Consider the following 18,811-nt stretch of genomic DNA (forward strand, 5'->3'; position numbering starts at 1 on the left):
CAACATCTGCTCAGTTCATTTATTACATAGGGTGCCTACTTTTTACATCAAAGTGTGTGCAGGTAAGGCTGAGGAGAAAAAAGCCTGAAGTGACAGAGAACAAGGAAGAACAAGGAGGACAAGGCTCGGGAAGGTCCTGCTCCCTTAATCTATGCAGCCGTTTGATGTACACACTCTACCCTTGGTATTGGCTCTGCCAGCGTTTCTCAACATTTGTCCCCTGCTGTACCACTTTGCATGGTCCACCTATTGGAACCACCACCGGAAGTAATTGGTGATGATGTAATTGCCAGTGACTTCTGGGTTGAGAGGCCAGATGCAATCTGACAAACATCAGTAAGAGGCTCAGGGCGGGCAGGAAGGCTTTTCAGAGCACATGAAAAGCAGGCTTTGGAGCTTTGCCCACCGAGCCAAGCCTCCTACCAATGCCTGTCATGTCACCTTGCTGGTCTTGCTGCCAGGCAGCAGATAAACAGGGGAGGGGGGGCGTCCCACAAGTACCACCAGACACCAATGTCTTGGAAACGCAGAAGGTATTGTGAGGGGCCGGGATGTAGTATCTGCAGTGGCCCTTTGCTCTGGTGAATGTGGGAGACGTGGGGTGAAAGCCTGGGCTTCCGGCAGTGGGTGTGCTGCGCAGCTGCAGCCACTGGCGGTATCAAGGTCTGGAGGGATAAAAGTAGCACCTGGAGGGGAGAAAGACTGTGGGTGGTGGTTGGAGAGAGAGTGGAGGGGAAGGAGGCTTGCTCGCTTACTGGACTGATTTTCGGGCTCACTGATGGGTTGACTCAAGGATCAGCGAACAGATGAACGAACTGGAACTCCGGCTGGCGCATGGACAGCCAGCAGACCGACCACACAGAGACTGCTGAGGTGGCGCTGCTGTGCCTAGAAGCACCGCTGCCTGGAGAGCGGGGACCCTGCAGCCCTACAGGCAAGCCGCCTACTAGTTGCCTTCCTGCTGGTGCTGGGGTTCAGAAGCAGGTTCATAAGCCTATGTATGACTACTCAGAAGTCAGTCCCGTTGTATTCCACGGGGCTTCCTCCCAGGAAAGCGTGCCGCCTCCTCTCTCCCAGCCCTGGAGCACTGCCTGGAACTGAGCCTGAGCTCCACTAAACAGTGCAGGCTCTTCAGGCAGCGTCTGGGAGCAGCCCCGCCCCGCCCCATTCAGGCGCCTCGAGCAAGTTTCGGAAGGGGGCGTGGCCTCCCCCTCCGAACGCCTAGGAGGAGCCAATAGAGACGCAGCACGCGAAGCCCCGCCCCGGCCGGTCGTTGTCTCTTTAAGGCGGCTGGGGCGAACGGAGCAGTGGGGTGGTCGGGGTTTATTTTTTTTCCTCTTCCGCACCTCTCGCGAGATCAGCCTTGGCGCCGTGACCTCCATGTGAGAGCGGCGGCGCCTGGTAAACAGTCCTCGGGGTGAGGACAGGCTCCCGCCGGCGACCGTTAGGTCAGCCTCGCGCGCGCCGCGTCCTGACAGGCTTGGCCGCCATTCGCAGCCAGCCGAGGCGAGCCGTTGCTGGCGCGCGCGCGCGCGCGGTCGGGGGGGGGAGCGAGCGAGGTCTGCTCGGCGCGGGTGAGGCCGGCCGGCCGGCGGCCGGAGAGGCGCGCGGACACAGCTCTCGGGAGCGCCCGAACAAAAGCGGCGGGAAGCGCCGCCTGCCTCCCCCGCCCCTCCCCCCGCGGGAGCGCCATGTGGATCCAGGTGCGCACCATCGACGGCGCCCAGACGCAGACCATCGACGACCTCAGCCGCCTGACCAAGATCGAGAGCCTGCGCCAGAAGATCCAGGAGAGCTTCCGCGTCAGCCCCGACCGCCAGCGCCTCTTCTACCGCGGCAAGCAGGTGAGCGCCGCGGCGCCTCTTCACCTCCCTCCTCACCTGCGAGGGGGCGGCCTCGGCTCGGCGGGCCTCTCTCAGCTTCTGGGGGGAGCAGGCACGGGGCAGGCGGGCCGCCTCCTGCGCCGCGCTCCTCTCCGCTCCGCTCCCGGGGGTTCACTGGCCCTGTAGCTCCTGGCTGCTCGTCCAGGGAAGCGGCCTTGGGCGAGGCGGGCAGGGCTGCTTTCCTGGGAGTGAGCCCCGTGGACCAGTATGGGCCTTGCTTCTGAGTAGACTGGGCACCGAGGCTTTCCTGGGGGTAAGCCCCATTGACTAGTATGGGCCTTGCTTCTGAGTAGACAGGCATAGGACTGGGCTCTTTATTTTCCTGTTCTCTCCCTCTAGATCTGCCTTCCATCAGGCCCAGTGGCTCCTTTGCTAACACCACCAGTAGACACCTGCCTCTTAACTCTGTGCTGTTTTGTTTTGCAACCAGGTGTTCCACCCACAGCTTACAAGGACTCCTGAGGATTAGAACCTTCCCTCTCCTCTCTGCTGCCTTCTGCCCCCTCTCAAGTTTTTACTACTGACTCTTAAGAGGGAAGCTACTTGCTCTTCACATAGTGAAATGCAAAATGAGTTTTAAGGCTTGTCTCTGTAGCACAAGATGAAGCACAAGATGGTGAAGATGTGTGATGGTGGCCAGGAAGGACTACTTGCCTATTCCTTTTAAATTATTTTATTTTTTAGCCTACAGGGGAATCTGAGGATGGGATCTTGTAGCAGGAGCGATGAGATGCAGAAAGAGGGTCAGAACAGAACGTGAAATGTATCACAAGAGTATCATGCATCTATATGGTGGAGAAACTGTCAAATACTGCTTTTTCTGGTCTTAAGCCATTTCTGCCCAATGTTGCATATATGCAATGGATCAAATGTGTACACCTGTGGGCTGGGCAAAAATGGGTTAAGCATAGGTGATTGGTTTTCCCTGCATTTGGGATGTGCCCCTGCAAGGCCTTTCTGTGGGGTATACCCAATTCAGTACACCTGAGACCACCAAGCTCCTGTCATATTATGAGGTATGCATGAGGCTAGTAGTACTACTGATATGCATAATGCCTGTGCAGGGTTGTAGATTTTTCCTTGCAGGCATTACTAAACATGTTTTAAAATAAGAACATAGTTCCCTGTCCCAGACAGCTTATATTCTTACAAAAAGACTCTTTGCTGGACTGGTAAAAGTACAATTGCTCACTTCCTATGAACAGAAGAAACCCTAAAGGATGCCCCTTAACCAAGTTAGCATGGGCATAGCATGTCCCTTGTTTTGCCAATAATTCATGTTGAAGTTTTCTGGTAAGCATGTGGTGCCATCATAATGCTAATCTAGTGGCAAGTATTGCAATTGGTGTCTCTAAACATAAATTTTTTATAGGTTTGCTGTATTGAAGTGGCCTTCAACCTTTTTTAATGTCGTGACTCCTCTCCAAGTATGAGAGTGGGAACCCACTGCCAATCTTACCCCTCTCCTGGGATACAGTCAGCCCACACCTGCCCCACTCACTCTCCCAGCTACACCAGCTCTGTTTCCCCCACCTCTTGAATCCTCATAACAACCCCATGAGGTAGTGACCTGAGTAGATGTGACCTTGGGAACTGCGGGGCAAGACAGTGAGAAAAGAATGTACTCAGTTTTGATAAAGCGGCACCATGATTGGATCTAAACCCTCTCTTGCAGAGGCTTTGAAAGGTTGCTGTGACCCCACAACCCACAGGTTGAACCACACTGCTATATTTCATTACTCCTTAGGCTGTACTAAATATCCAGGATATTGTTGAAAATATAACTTTTGACTACAGGCATCCCCCTGTATTTTGTTCCGTTCCAGCCTTCCCATACAGAAACTATAGATACAGGGGAACTGTATATAAATGGCAGTTCATGTGTATTACCTTTGCTTTTCTTTAGTAGCACATGAAGCATGGGTGTTAACTTGCTTAACAAAAGATTATTCTTATTTAACTGAAGAACGCAACAGTTTCTACTTTCTGTTAGTGTTCATTTAGTCTCTCTAGCGTTCAGGCTAATTGCTTGCATGTCACATCCTTAAGCCATTTCTGCCCAACATTTACGCATATTGTTGCATATACACAACAAGGATCAAATGTGTATACCTTTGGGCTTGTCTGAAATGGGTTAAGCAAGAAACACCCATGCTTCAAGTGCTACTAAAGAAAAACAGAGGTACTGTAATGGGTGTGTCCCCCATCTGTGGGTAACTGGATATGGGGGTGGTGATGGTGGTGTGGGACTCCTGTAGTGAGAAACTGCACCTCATCAGTTTGCATATGCTTCCACCCAGATGTGGATAAATGTTTGGCTTCTATTACTAGTTGCATTGGTCTTGCTGATAGTTATTTGAGAAATGTTCATCTTTTTAATGTAATTTTTGGGAGTGTACTCTCCCATCCCCATACTGTTGGTTGGGGGGGGGGCGGAATTGGCCAAGTGAAATAATTTTTATCCTTGTTTCAGATCTGTTGGATTAGAAGACAATGGTTTCTTCATTGTTTGAAGAAAAAAAAATCTAAGCTTGATGACTATCTTCTCTGGGTTTTCTCTGAGATAATAATAATAATACAGGTATTTATACACCGCCTTTCTTGGTCATCAGATTTCTCCTCAGACTTTAATTCAAGGCGGTTTACATAGGCAGGCTGTTCTAAATCCCCATAGGGATTTTTACAATTGAAGAAAGTTTCTATCTTTCAAGAACCACAACATTTCAGATGGATCTTTCTGATCTGGTATCATGTTCTGGCCTCCAGTTTCCTCCCATGCAAGCTGACAAGCAGCTCCTTCATCTCTCACATGGAGGGCAGCCAAGATGCTTCTTCTTCCCACACACCAAAGAGCAGCACCAACTCAACTTGGCTTGTCAGCTGCTTCAAGGCAAATGGAGGCTCTACCCTCTAGACCAGACCTCCTGCCCTGTAATGCTACATCTTGCTTATCAGTTGCAGTGGGGTTGCACTCCCCACTGAAAGAGCAGGCTCACAGCTTAGGGGTTATCCTGGACTCACAGCTGCTCCTGGATGCCCAGTTGTCAGCTGACTAGGAGCACCTTTGCCCAGCTTTGGTTGGTGCGCCAGCTGCAGCCGTACCTGCCTCAGTCGGAGCTGGCCACAGTGGTCCATACCATGGTGACATCAAGATTAGACTATTGCAATGCGCTTTATGTGGGGCTGCCCTTGAAGATGGTCTGGAAGTTGTAAGTAGTGCAGAATGTGGCAGTTCCTGTGGTTGCTGGAGGTTGGTGGTTTGACTTTGTCATGCTGCTACTCTGTAAGTTGCACTGGCTGCTGGTTCTTTTGGGGGGGGGCAATTCAAGGTGCTGGTTTTGACGTGGCTTGGGACAAGTATAGTCTGTAATCTGGTGACTCTTCAGTCATCAGAGGGGGCCCTGTTGGTTGTGCCATCATCAAGAGAGGTTAGGGGGATGACCACCAGAAAAATAGGACCTCTCCATGGTGGTGCCTGTATTGTGGAATTCCCTCCCCTTTGAGTTGCGAACAGCTCCTTCATTGTCAACCTTCCCCTCAGGCCTGAAGACTTTTAATTTCAGAAAGCCTTTGATGCCTGATGGGGGGCATGATAGCTACTTTTAACAATTGTTTTATACTGCTGGCTTTATTGCTGCTGGTTGTTTTATTATCTATTTTATTGTTGCTGTATTTTATAATATGTATTTTATGACTTTTAAATGTTAACTTCTTTAGGTGCCCTTCTGGGAGAGAGGCGGATTACAAATCCAATTAATAATAATTTGATCTTGATGTGTAGTGATGAGGCAGTCTCTGCCCCCATTACTGTGAGTCAGTAGGTTTCTCTGGAGATAGTTGGTCCTTTGCTACTTGAGAAGAGCAGGATACTGTAATGAAGGGAAGGTATATTGTTTTCTTATCCTCTGAATCTCTTTTTGCTATCCTCCAATTCCTCTAATTGAAGGTATTATCGTCCGCTCTTTGGGTGGCATTGAAATTATTTGGCACAAATTATTGCTTTTGGGCCTTTCCTTTCCACATTCATCCCTTGATATATGGGTACAGATGTACTTATCCCATGCCTCAACTGGAGAACAAACCTGGGGTGGTGGTGGTATATATCTCCAGTATCCTGAATGGGTGGTGATAGAACTTTTCTTTGGATTTTGCGTATTTAGGGGAGAAGGATGATAACCTTATTTAATGCAATGCTATCTGTGAATGCAAGGGGTGAATTTCAGGTATTCATCACTTAGAAAGTCTAAGTAGGCTAACTTCTCTGTGCAGTATAGGAGGCTGTGCTACAGCACATGCTTAATTGGACAACTGTCTGCCAGTTAAGGGAGTAATGGATGTTCTTGCACTGCACAAAAATGTCACTTACAGAGTAACAATATGAATCCCTACTCCAACAAGCTTATGATCTAAAGTTAGAGGAGGGGTTAAAGTTAAAGGGAGGGGTTGGGATAACAAGTGATGAATGTGAGGAAAATGCAATCTTGTATGGTGTTGGAAATGAGGACTAATTGGAGTGACAGCATCTTTCTTAATACACAGTGGAAGTAACTCTGTGTTATCATAAAGATAATTCACTGGCCAAAGTAGTGTGGTGCTGCTGCTGAGATCCCAAACCATGTGGGAAATAGATCAGGGTTGTTCAGAATGTGAATACAACGAGCATATGTTGTATATAGATTGCAGGCGTCTCAAGTGTACTTTATTTGAACTAACTACATGTGGGTCAGGTTCCCATTACCATTAGTGACTTGAACTGCGTTAATCTACTCCTTGTTGTTCAACTGGTTTGGACCATTCTAGAAGAGAAATGTGTTAAATTATCATCAGCACCTTTTGTATGACGCTATAACAAATGCTGGTGCTGCCTTTTTAAAGGTTGCTTTAATCATTAGCAAACAAATTGCTTTTAGAACAAGAACTCTCTGAGCTGCTGCATTGTATAATTGCTGTGTCTCTTTGCGAACTTCAATGTAAAAATAGGAAGCAACATGAGATTGTTAGTGATGACATTTTTTTTGGTTTTTTCCTTGGATACATTGACTGTAAAATGTCAAGAGACTCTCCTAGCATGTAAATATTTTGAGAGAAAATATAGAAGAATGTGGCTATCCAGCTGTTATTTCTGCCTTACAAATCTCTTTGCTAGAATAAGCACTAACTGTTGCAGGGGTTTGTTTCAAAGTACTGTACTAGATATTGTAAAAGTCACAAGATTATATGAACTTAGAATTTCTCAAGGAAGAAATTTATTCTTTTTTGCCCTTACATTTTAGGATAACTGACTTGACTGAGTGTAAACTGTCAAATATTTGAACTTAGAAATGTAACACACATTTGCACTGATTACAATAGTTAAAATGCACCTTTGTTATTATGATGATATGTAGATATTGCACTTATCACCTCTTCAGGGTAATGGAGAAGAAGCAGTTAATATTTAAAAAAAACAAAACTCCTGGAGACTGAGCATCTCAAGAGAAATCTGAGCTGCCCTCCCCCATATCTGCTGCTGACCAACAGAGTGCAGCTGAGTTGATAAGGTTTGCCAGTAGTTGGGTGATGCTGAGGGGTTTGGATAAGAGCCATGGGAGACCACACAAATCAAGGAAATAAAATTGCAATGCAGAACATTTTCTGCATTCTATCTCATCTGGGCCAGTGGTGTATTAGGAATAGGAGGAAGTTAAGGCTATCCCTTATCCTTTCTCCATAACCTAGCAGAGAGCTAATAATCCCATGATTAAATAAATCATTGGCTGTTTACTAGGGTTGGGAAACATGCATGCTTTATGTTGATTAAGTTCCTGCTGAAAGAGGAAAGTTGTGGGTAGGAAACCTGCACCAAGTAATTAAAAGTGTTTTACTACCCTTGTAACCTGCTATGCTGCACGCTGAGAGCAATTGATAGTTCATGTAAAATAAACTGGATTATATTCATGGATAACTCTCTGAAGACTAGTAGGTTAGCATTAAAGTAATCTAGCTAGGATTAGTTCATTCCCCATGGTCCAGAAACCTTTCCTGGCTTTTGGAGAATGAACTAGTGTTTTTGTTAGTTTTGTTCAGAGTAGAATCTGGATAGACTACATAGAGAAGTTTCATACTAAACCTGAAATGCCTCTTGCAGAATGATCAAGAAGAAACTTCAGCCTGAATTCATAATTATATATCTCTGTACAGTACTGGCTTGTAGAAACTGTGGCAAATAACTTTATGCTCTCCTATTTAATGATCTCTTAACATGAAATAATTCTGATACGCTCTTTTGAAAATTTGGACTATTCAGCAGTGAGGTGGCTGGTGATTCAAACAAACTTTGAGTCCAAAGACCCAGAGCTGGAAGTTATCACTTCTGTTTCTGTAGATGTTGGATACGAGTGACAGTCCTGCTTCAGTGTACAACTGTCTTTAAAAGACATTTGCTAGAAAATCAAAGAGTTTAACATGATCTGTCAAGAAGGGTTCTTGCTTAGTTCTTTCTACTGAACTTGTTAGTCTTCTGTGTGAAGGACTATTCAGTAATGTGAACTTTTGCCTGTACTCCAGAGTAGTACTGCCCAATTACAGGTTTACTGCCTCATGAGATCTAGGTAAATAGATAAAGGCCTATTAGATTTAACCAGCAGTTAGGGGGAAGGTAATCCATTGTACATTACTTTTTTCATTCCTACCTTGATGCACAAATCTTGAAAGTTAACATGGTGTTTAGATAAACTTTTCTCAAGCAGATATTGGAGAGCCCTACCTGTGGATAGCCAGTTGTTTGAAACAGGTCCATGTATTAATGCCATAGCATGTTTTTCTTTTGAATAACCCAAGGTTTCACAGTTTTTTGCTAACTTTGATCAGCACGCCAAAATTGTGGTTACCTACCCATTTTACAGCTTTGACTGAACAGTGAACAATAAAGTTCTGGTTTTTAGCAGGAATAGAAGGTAGGTACTGTGCCAGTTTGGTGGTGGTTCTTGGCTCATGCTAACTGAGCAGTGGGTAGGGGTCCTACCTCCCTTTGTTTTCTCAAAGGGCAGTGTCAGGCAGGCCCATTTAGCTGCTGTTTCGAGGTGCTACAGCTGAGTGGCAATCAGGCTCTCTTTTGGAGTAGGACATGTAGGAGGAGGGGTCCTTTACAGTTAAATGTTCAGGTTTCTTTGCAACACAGCCAAACAACTCTTGGCCTTTGCTGCAGCATTGGTGCTGGGAAAGTGGCAAGGATCTTTGCTAGGATAATACCCAGTTCTCCAGCTCTCAACATTGTGATATGTTGCACTTGCCAGGCAGAAGCTCATTCACCATTGCAAGTATAGTGACTAGAAAATGTGGAAGTCTAGAATAAGCATACATACTGAATGCTCTTTAGGTTAAATTTTTTTTGTACAGTTTGATTTTTGATGGACAGATACTCAAATAACATTACTTTTAGCACTCACGTAGCTGAAAACTTGCATTCTCTTGTACTTTTGTTAACAAAGAAATCTCTTAGGTTGAATTACAGGTGTTTTATCTCCCAGGTGATTCCTTTTTTTCCTTGGAAGGAATATAAAAAAAGGTTACAGCTTTTATTGTGTTCTTATTCTCTATAACATCTGAGAGCCATAAGCCTGTTTTCTGCTCCAAGCTTTGTTGTACAGTTGGGGAGGAGAGCAGGTTTGATACATTCCCTTTTCCTTAGTGAAAGGATTAAGTACAGGTGTCCAAATCTTCCTCTTCACTCTGCTGTGTAGCTCCTCATGTGAACTGACTGTCCTACAGCAGAAGCTACTTTGAGGATTCTGGTGGTAGGAACAGTTATTCACCAGAACTTGATTGTTCTTACCTTCTATGTAGCTTCTTTATCTGTGTAGAATTCTTATATCTGCTTTGCAATGGGACTCTTCCTTCTGTTACTTTGCTGGAGAGCTAGTACTTCTGTGGCAGAGAACACATGCTTTGCAGCCAGGAGATTGTGGGTTCAATCTCCAACATCTCTAGCCTGGGAAAGATTCCTATCTGGAAAAACTGAGAGCTGCTGCATGGCATCATTAAGCAAGGTACAGCTTGAGTCTCATTATTCGCCAGGGTGAATCATTCACTTGGATGGCAAAAAAGCAAATCAATTTAAAAAACAAAGCTCGGGTGATTTAAAAATAGCCTTCTTTACCTTTGTGATGTAAGGTAAGAGTCATTAAGAAGACAATCTATCAATCAGTCATCCTCCAAGCACTTAGAAAGGTGCTTCATTCAGCTCCTTTCACCAATGCAAAGTGTTACCTTTCTTTCAGGGGGAAGGGAGGGGTTGCCTGGAGATTGATGGATTGTCAGCCAGCTGCCCCCTCTCATTAAGGAGGCTACTGTTAAAGGACTGTTCAGTTTTTTAAACTGATCTTAAAGGAATGCATTTTTCTCCAAGGATCAGCATATTCCTTCTCATTTGCAGTGGCCATTCCTGTTGAGTCAAATGCTTGTATAAAAAATTCATGTATAAAAAGGTTGGACCTGTATACCAATGTTCTGACTTGTTATATAAGGCATCTTCTTCTGTTCATATTCCTACAAAGAATATCCAGCAACTGTAACAGTAATTCATGTGTCCCCCATCTGCAGGGTATATGTTCTGCGTGCCCCTTGTGAATACTGACACCATGGATTAAAGGGGACCTAGTATCAGAAAGCTGGAGGAGGAAGCGTAAGAGAAAAACAAGAAGTAGGAAGCTTTCTTATTATTGAAACATTGTCCCTGATATTGGCAGACAACTCTGAAACTGTGTAGAAGAACATGATTATGGTGTTTGTGGTGAATAGTCATCAGACTCCTACATGTTGAGAATGGATCCTCCTAAGCAATATAAATCAATTCAGTTGTTATGCTGCTCATAGCATGGACTGATATTCAGTACTAAAGGTGACATTGTAAAAAGATCTGCCTGTTTCATCCATTTCTTATCACAATTACATCAAATCAGAAAACACAAAAGTGTCTTTTATCTAGTGTGTAAGCTGTGGAATTCCTTGCTACAGGATTTGATGGCACCTGCCTAGTTACCTTTAAAAAGCTTTGGACAGACATGGATGAAAAGTCCATCACCAATGCAAGGAATGTCAGCAGGATACAGATCCTTGTTGTGTGTGCTTCCAGTGGTATTTGGTGAGGCACAGTGAGAGCCAGGGAGTAAATGGAACTTGACCTGATCCAGCAGGGCTCTTCTTAAAACTGATCACACCATTCATTTATCTGTACTTTTAGGAGTATTCTAGTAGGTTGCCCAGTCAAGCTAAGGTCAGAGAAGATAGGCAACTTTTAAGAAAGAAGTATAAAATGAGGATATTTACTAAACTGTATGTTCGGCTATGCATGTGTACTAGAAGCCCAAGGTCACCAAACAGCCAGGAGTCGGTTGTGTGTCAAATGTGGTGTTTGTTACCTGTCTTGCCTTCCTAGCTGCAAACTGGCTTTGAAGGAATAGGCTAGATTTGCAGGGGGACACCTTGTTCTCACCAGCATAATTTGATCTCCCTGAGATAGTGTGGATCTTTTTCTCTGAGAATATATTTTCCCAGAGATATATGGGAATAATTCCCCCAAAAAGCAAAATTTATCACTCAAATGGACACATGTTTGCTCTTAATCAAATAGCTAAGGCAAATAAGCCTGTTTTCTCACGACAAACAATGGTTCAATAATAAACAATGAAACATACCTGGCAAGAATTTCTAATTCAGATCCTGTGGTGTAACTTCATGCTGTTCATCGATGATGGATCTCTGAGCTTCCCAGGAATCTTTGCCTGTTCTAATTGCTTTCTGTCCTCAGCCCTGTGTGCAGTGCCACCCGTTATTGTGAATAGGAAGCTCTGGCTATCAGGTTCAGAGCCAATATGCTTCCACTCAGTGCAAAAGGAGAAGATACAGGTTCGAATCCTTGCAGAACCGCAGGTTCGAATCCTTGCAGAAGGGTGGTATTATAAGGTTATCCTATACTTCAGACAAGCTATCAGATCAGTTCCTCCCCCAGCTGTTATGGCAATATCTTTGTTATATACAAATTAGGGGGGCACACAGGGTTCCTGCTAAGCTGTATGGCTGCACATCACACAGCTTAGTAACCCAAGAGTTTGGTGATGACATGTGACATCATTATCAAGTAGCTGGAGATGGTGGTGTGACATAGTTGAGATGTTGCACAGGAGGAGAAGGGGTCTGTGCACAGGCATGGGCCACTTACAGGGAATATAGGTGGTGTGTCAACAGTACCCCCACCATGGACAGGCTATGGCAGTGGTTCTCGAACTTTTCTGGCCTGTGGCTCCTCTGATCCCATTACAACACCTCACCTCTGTTACGGTCATCAAATGGGGATAAAGGTGTTATAATTATACGCTAGAAACAAACCACAAAAAAAAACAGCTGCCAGCACACTGAGGCTGCAATCCTAACCACACTTACCTGAGAGTAAGCCCCATTGAACAAAATAGGACTTACTTCTGAGAAACCTGGTTAGGATTGTGCCCTGAGTTTGTTAGCTGCACACCTGGATGGTTTTGGAAAGGGGGGGAGAGAGAAGTGATGAGTTTGCTGGGGGAGGGGAAGACTCGCTTGGAGGCCAAGCGAGACTATGAGGAACACATGGCCAGCAACATTAAGGGGAATAATAAAAGCTTCTTCAAATATGTTAGAAGCAGGAAACCTGCCAGAGAAGCGGTTGGCCCTCTGGATGGTGAGGGAGGGAAAGGGGAGGTAAAAGGAGACTTAGAGATGGCAGAGAAATTAAATGAGTTCTTTGCATCTGTCTTCACGGCAGAAGACCTTGGGCAGATACCGCTGCCCGAACGGCCCCTCCTGACCGAGGAGTTAAGTCAGATAGAGGTGAAAAGAGAAGATGTTTCAGACCTCATTAATAAATTAAAGATCAATAAGTCACCAGGCCCGGATGGCATCCACCCAAGAGTTATTAAGGAATTGAAGAATGAAGTTGCAGACCTCTTGACTAAGGTATGCAACTTGTCCCTCAAAATGGCCATGGTGCCAGAAGATTGGAGGATAGCAAATATCACGCCTATTTTTAAAAAGGGAAAGAGGGGGGACCCGGGAAACTATAGGCCGATCAGCCTAACATCCATACTGGGTAAGATGGTGGAATGCCTCATCAAAGATAGGATCTCAAAACACATAAACGAACAGGCCTTGCTGAGGGAGAGTCAGCATGGCTTCTGTAAGGGTAAGTCTTGCCTCACAAACCTTATAGAATTCTTTGAAAAGGTCAACAGGCATGTGGATGCGGGAGAACCTGTGGACATTATATATCTGGACTTTCAGAAGGCGTTTGACACGGTCCCACACCAAAGACTACTGAAAAAACTCCACAGTCAGGGAATTAGAGGACAGGTCCTCTCGTGGATTGAGAACTGGTTGGAGGCCAGGAAGCAGAGAGTGGGTGTCAATGGGCAATTTTCACAATGGAGAGAGGTGAAAAGCGGTGTGCCCCAAGGATCTGTCCTGGGACCGGTGCTTTTCAACCTCTTCATAAATGACCTGGAGACAGGGTTGAGCAGTGAAGTGGCTAAGTTTGCAGACGACACCAAACTTTTGGAGGTGAAGACCAGAAGTGATTGTGAGGAGCTCCAGAAGGATCTCTCCAGACTGGCAGAATGGGCAGCAAAGTGGCAGATGCGCTTCAATGTCAGTAAGTGTAAAGTCATGCACATTGGGGCAAAAAATCAAAACTTTAGATATAGGCTGATGGGTTCTGAGCTGTCTGTGACAGATCAGGAGAGAGATCTTGGGGTGGTGGTGGACAGGTCGATGAAAGTGTCGACCCAATGTGCGGCGGCAGTGAAGAAGGCCAATTCTATGCTTGGGATCATTAAGAAGGGTATTGAGAACAAAATGGCTAGTATTATAATGCCGTTGTACAAATCGATGGTAAAGCCACACCTGGAGTATTGTGTCCAGTTCTGGTCGCCGCATCTCAAAAAAGACATAGTGGAAATGGAAAAGGTGCAAAAGAGAGCGACTAAGATGATTACGGGGCTGGGGCACCTTCCTTATGATTAAAGGCTGCAGCGTTTGGGCCTCTTCAGCCTAGAAAAGAGACGCTTGAGGGGGGACATGATTGAGACATACAAAATTTTGCAGGGGATGGACAGAGTGGATAGGGAGATGCTCTTTACACTCTCACATAATACCAGAACCAGGGGACATCCACTAAAATTGAGTGTTGGGCGGGTTAGGACAGACAAAAGAAAATATTTCTTTACTCAGCGTGTGGTCGGTCTGTGGAACTCCTTGCCACAGGATGTGGTGATGGCGTCTAGCCTAGACGCCTTTAAAAGGGGATTGGACAAGTTTCTGGAGGAAAAATCCATTACGGGGTACAAGCCATGATGTGTATGCGCAACCTCCTGATTTTAGAAATGGGTTATGTCAGAATGCCAGTTGCAAGGGAGGGCACCAGGATGAGGTCTCTTGTTGTCTGGTGTGCTCCCTGGGGCATTTGGTGGGCCACTGTGAGATACAGGAAGCTGGACTAGATGGGCCTATGGCCTGATCCAGTGGGGCTGTTCTTATGTTATGTTCTTATGACTTTGTTTTGTGTGTATCTGCTAATTGCAAACTGATGTGACACTGAGACCCAGAGACTTTTTAGCTGCAATCCTAACCTCACTTTCCTGGAGTAAGTCCCTTGGTCTACTCAGAAGTAAGTCCCATTTAAGTCAATGGGGCTTACTCCCAAGAAAGTGTGGATAGGATTGCAGCCACACAGAGCAAGATTATAACTCACCCCCAAAGTAGATGGGGCATACTCACACACATCCCAACATGCAGATGCCACCCCTATTCCCTCAGGCAAGATGGAGGAATGCAGGCTGTGGCATTTGGGCACCCCACCCCCCACTAAGAGCAGGCTGGGCTCCCTCCTCCCCAAGTGGAGGAAAGCACTTTGCTGCCTGTACTTACTGGGGGAGCTCTCTCTAGGTCAGGCTTTCCCCAGTTTGAAGCCTGCCAGGAGTGCCCCTGTGCTGATGAGATGCAGCACCTCCACAGCTGCTCAACCAGTCTTCTCTTGGTTTGAGGGGAGGCTCCACCACCTCCCCCCATGTTTCACACCCTCCCCACTTCACATTGCCCCACCCACCTCGTTCACAGCTGTAGAAAAGCAGCAAATAGGGAGGTAGCACGTGCAGCCGAGCAGCTATGGCCCCCTCTCTCCTCAAGATGCCTTAAGATACCCCTGGGGGCCAGCCATGCCTAGGGAGTATAGATTGAATGCCTCGGGGCAATGGAGAGAGCCTATCAATGCACTGTGTTAGGGTTGCCCTTTATAATGGAAACACACCCCGATACAAGGATTAGTGGCATGTCACACCTCTAGGGACAGTGCCACCTTCCTTGTCCCCCACTGCTGCCTCTCTGGGGGTCTTGGGGGGGCAGTGTCACCCTGCTGTCCTGGCTCCGGGTGGCACAGGGACCAGGGTCACCAGTGACAAGGATGCCACAGCAACTGCTGGTATATAAGCTACTGAGGCACAAGCAGTAAACATCAGAAACCAAGACGTGTATCCCAGTATTTAGAGTTCAAATCCCTTTATGCCACTCATAATACAGACTGCCCTTTGGGATCATTGAGGGAGGGAAGAGGGTGTAGGCATGCAGAACAATTACACAAATATCCCCAGGGCAAGGGTTCAAATACCCATAGGAAACATACCTGCTAGCAGCTAGAAAGAAACTTTTTGTCAGGGGAGTAATTGGGACAAGCCACAAGGAGAGGTCAAACTGCACAGAAATGTAAGGGCCCAATCCTGTCTAACTTTGCAGCACCAATGCAACCAAAATGCAGCAAGTAATTACCCTTGCCATTTTCCTACTTTGAGGAGGCCTCAGTGACTGCCTCTCCCTCACTGCAGGATCGTACACACACCCCACTGGCACAGTTATATCAATGCTGGTACATTGGACAAAATTAATTCAGGTTCAGATTGGAGAACCAATGTCAAACTCACTTTTTGCATGAGTGACCAGAAACACCCGTGGCAAAGGAAAAAGAGGAGGTACAGGTGAGTCTTAGATCTACTCTGGCTAGTCTTTACAACATTTCTCTAATTGCTCAACCACACCAGGAGATAGATAAACAGGCCGTTGAGGAGAATATGACTGCATATGGAGGGCTAGCACAGGTTCCAAGTGCCAGAAAGCATAGGTTTAAAAACCTGAGAAATGATTGCCTACTAATAAAAGCTTGACAGAACTACAGGCAGGCACATCTATAACATGTGAGCCAATTGGAGTAATTGCTGCATGGGCTAGTTGCTTGACTTGGATGTGACTCAGGGCGCAATCCTAACCCCTTATGTCAGTGCTTTCCAGCACTGACATAAGGGCAATGCAGCTCTGAAGTAAGGGAGCAAACATTCCCTTACTTTGAGGAGGCCTCAGTGAGTGATACCCAACTGCAGGATACAGCACATATCCCATTGGCACCGCTATGCCAGTGCTGAAAAGCACTGACATAAGGGGTTAGGACTGCACCCGAAGAGAGGCTCGCCCATTTAGCCACACATGCATCCAGTGTACATTTGCATCCAGTGTTGCTTGTGTGTGTTGCTGGTTATACATTCAGTATTATGCTGCTACCCCTTTTCTGCTGACTGCCTTATTTATCATGGCAGTAGGTTCTGGGCATTTGGTGAGCTCCTCACCCTGGAGCCCATGTGATCACAGATGTTTGAGACAGTGTATACTCAGTGAGGAAGAGCTGGAAGCTCACTCTTTGCTGCTATCAGGTGTGCTTTGGACTTTCTTTGTGGTTTGGACATGTGGCAGGTCCTCTGTCCGGTAGGAAAGCTGCTTGTGGAAAGTAAAGAGAAGCGCACAGAGAGTAACAAGAAACAGGCAGCAGGTGCTGTGACACACTGTCTTTTGATTAGGCTGCATGATCCTTAAGAGTGGTGCCACTTAAGTGCTCATGTGTGATGTCCTGTTGAGAGAGAAAATGCAGTAGAGTACTTCAAGCAAAACTTCCTCTTCTGTGGAAAGATGCTGTGAAACTGACCAGTCCATGTGACCCAATTGCAATCCTGAAGAGCAAATGAGCTCAAGGTGACCAGCAGTAGCAGTGGGTTGAGTACAGTAACACAATCGATAGTGCTGCTTTAGTATTGTTTTGCTGCAGTGCTCTTTATCCTGATTGTTCAATACTGCTAACTAATAAGAGCAGTGTATTTAGGCCAGTCAGCACTTGTTTCCTGCCTTACAATCCATGATGTCTCCTATAGCACTTGGCTTTCTAGGATTGGATCCCCTGTGTTATTGGCAGTATAGGTGGAGCCTGTTTTTCCACAGATTTTACATCCATGGATCTGTCTCACTGTGGCTCCCCTGGACCTGCATTGAGCCAGACTTAGTGGAGAGGGGTCCAAAAGCAGATCTCTTGAGGATACTGAGGCCCCACCTGTATTATTATACCTATTCATTGAGAGAGTATTTACTCACTGCTATTTAGCTGTTGCAAGAAAAAGGAATGGGTAATATACACTTTGTAGCAAAGCCATATTTGACAAGGGGGGGAAGATAGTGACAGCATTCATATGTTGAAGCAGAGTTTTCTCCCCTTCCTTGCTTATCTATGTGATGTTGATTGTCCCAGTAACCCGTATTGGGTGTCTTTGTGAGCAGTGCTCCCCTCGCATCTGCATGTGTCCCCTCGCATCTGCGCACTACCTCTGCAAGGCTCAAAATGGCCTTTTTGGAGGAAAAGACACGACTTCTGGTTTCTTTGGGGAAACTGGAATGACTTTCACCTTATAAGGCATTTGGGGGGTTTCCCTGGCTCTCAGAATGCCTTATAAGGTGAAAAAGGTCACTTCTGGTTTCCTGAGGAAAGTGGAAGTCATGTCTTTTTGTCTGAAAAGGCTATTCTGAGTGCTATTCTGAGTGTTGTAGAGGCAACACACAGACACATGCTGCCTCTGCAGGGCTCAGAAAAGCCCCCGGACATGAGGGGAGCACAGCTCCCCTCTGCTTCGGAGGCTTGGGGGGGGGAAGAGTAACTGGCAATGGGCCATCGCATATAGAGCCCATCACTGGTCAGAACATTGCAAAGTGACGTTCACATGTATGTTCTGCGAGCAGCAGCTGCTTTGTAGATAGTACTCTTTCTGTAGCTCCTGTCATCAAAGTTCATCTTCTTTTACATCTGCATACAAGACCAGAGAGGTATAGCTTTTGCTTCCAGAGGTTCTTCTGAGCAGAGGCCACACGCGTCTGCCTGTGGCCTCTGCTAGGCTCAGAAGACCCTACGGGGGGGAGGGTGAGGGGGGCAGAGCTCTCTTCGCTTCCAGAGGGGACGCGTAGGAGGCCACATGGACCCAATCAACGAAGAAATGAAACAGCAGATACAAGATCCTTATGGGGGCTGCCACATATAGGATAATGACCTTAGGGAAGTTACTGTCTCTTACAGCAGTGCTACTCAAACTGTGGTCTGTGGGCTGGTTGCCTGTCTGTGAGCCATCAGTCGCCTATCTGTAATGTGTTTCCTGGGGCTTCCTTCTTCTGTTTCCTCAGAGTCTTCCAAAGCTTGCTGTGTAACTTGGACATGCTCCAAGCCTCAAGAGGCTCTGAAAAACTGGAGAAAGAAGTAGGAAAGATGAGGTAAACCGATGAGCTGCAGATTGGTACTATCTACATCTATTTAAGGCCAGTCTGTGGAGCATCAGGGAAAAAAATTTCCCGTCCTTGACAGCAGAATCACTATCCTGTAGTAATCCTATACATGTTTACTCTGAAGTATGTCCTATTATGTTCAATGAGTCTTATTCTTAGGAAAGGGTGCTTACGATTGCAGTGTTGGTCTGCCCTCTTCTCAGGATGTTGTGAGGCTCAAATGCTGCTATGAGTTCATTAGATAAAAAGCTGGGATATGCATGAAAACATAAAATCATGAGAAGGCAGCA

The 18,811-nt window shown here is 46.1% G+C and overlaps 1 protein-coding gene across 1 annotated transcript in view; it reads left to right on the forward strand.

The window, feature by feature from the left end:
* Positions 1 to 1,324: 1,324 nt before the first annotated feature.
* UHRF2 (ubiquitin like with PHD and ring finger domains 2) overlaps positions 1,325 to 18,811 on the forward strand; it is an 86,394-nt gene continuing 68,907 nt past the window's right edge. Inside the window, exon 1 of the mRNA XM_066616593.1 lies at positions 1,325 to 1,844. Within this exon, the coding sequence (XP_066472690.1) occupies positions 1,692 to 1,844 (153 nt within the window). The 5' untranslated portion in view covers positions 1,325 to 1,691. The remainder of the gene's footprint in view (positions 1,845 to 18,811) is intronic.

The sequence above is a fragment of the Tiliqua scincoides genome, chromosome 2 (genome assembly GCF_035046505.1).
Source record: "Tiliqua scincoides isolate rTilSci1 chromosome 2, rTilSci1.hap2, whole genome shotgun sequence".
NCBI classification, from domain to species: Eukaryota; Metazoa; Chordata; class Lepidosauria; order Squamata; family Scincidae; genus Tiliqua; species Tiliqua scincoides.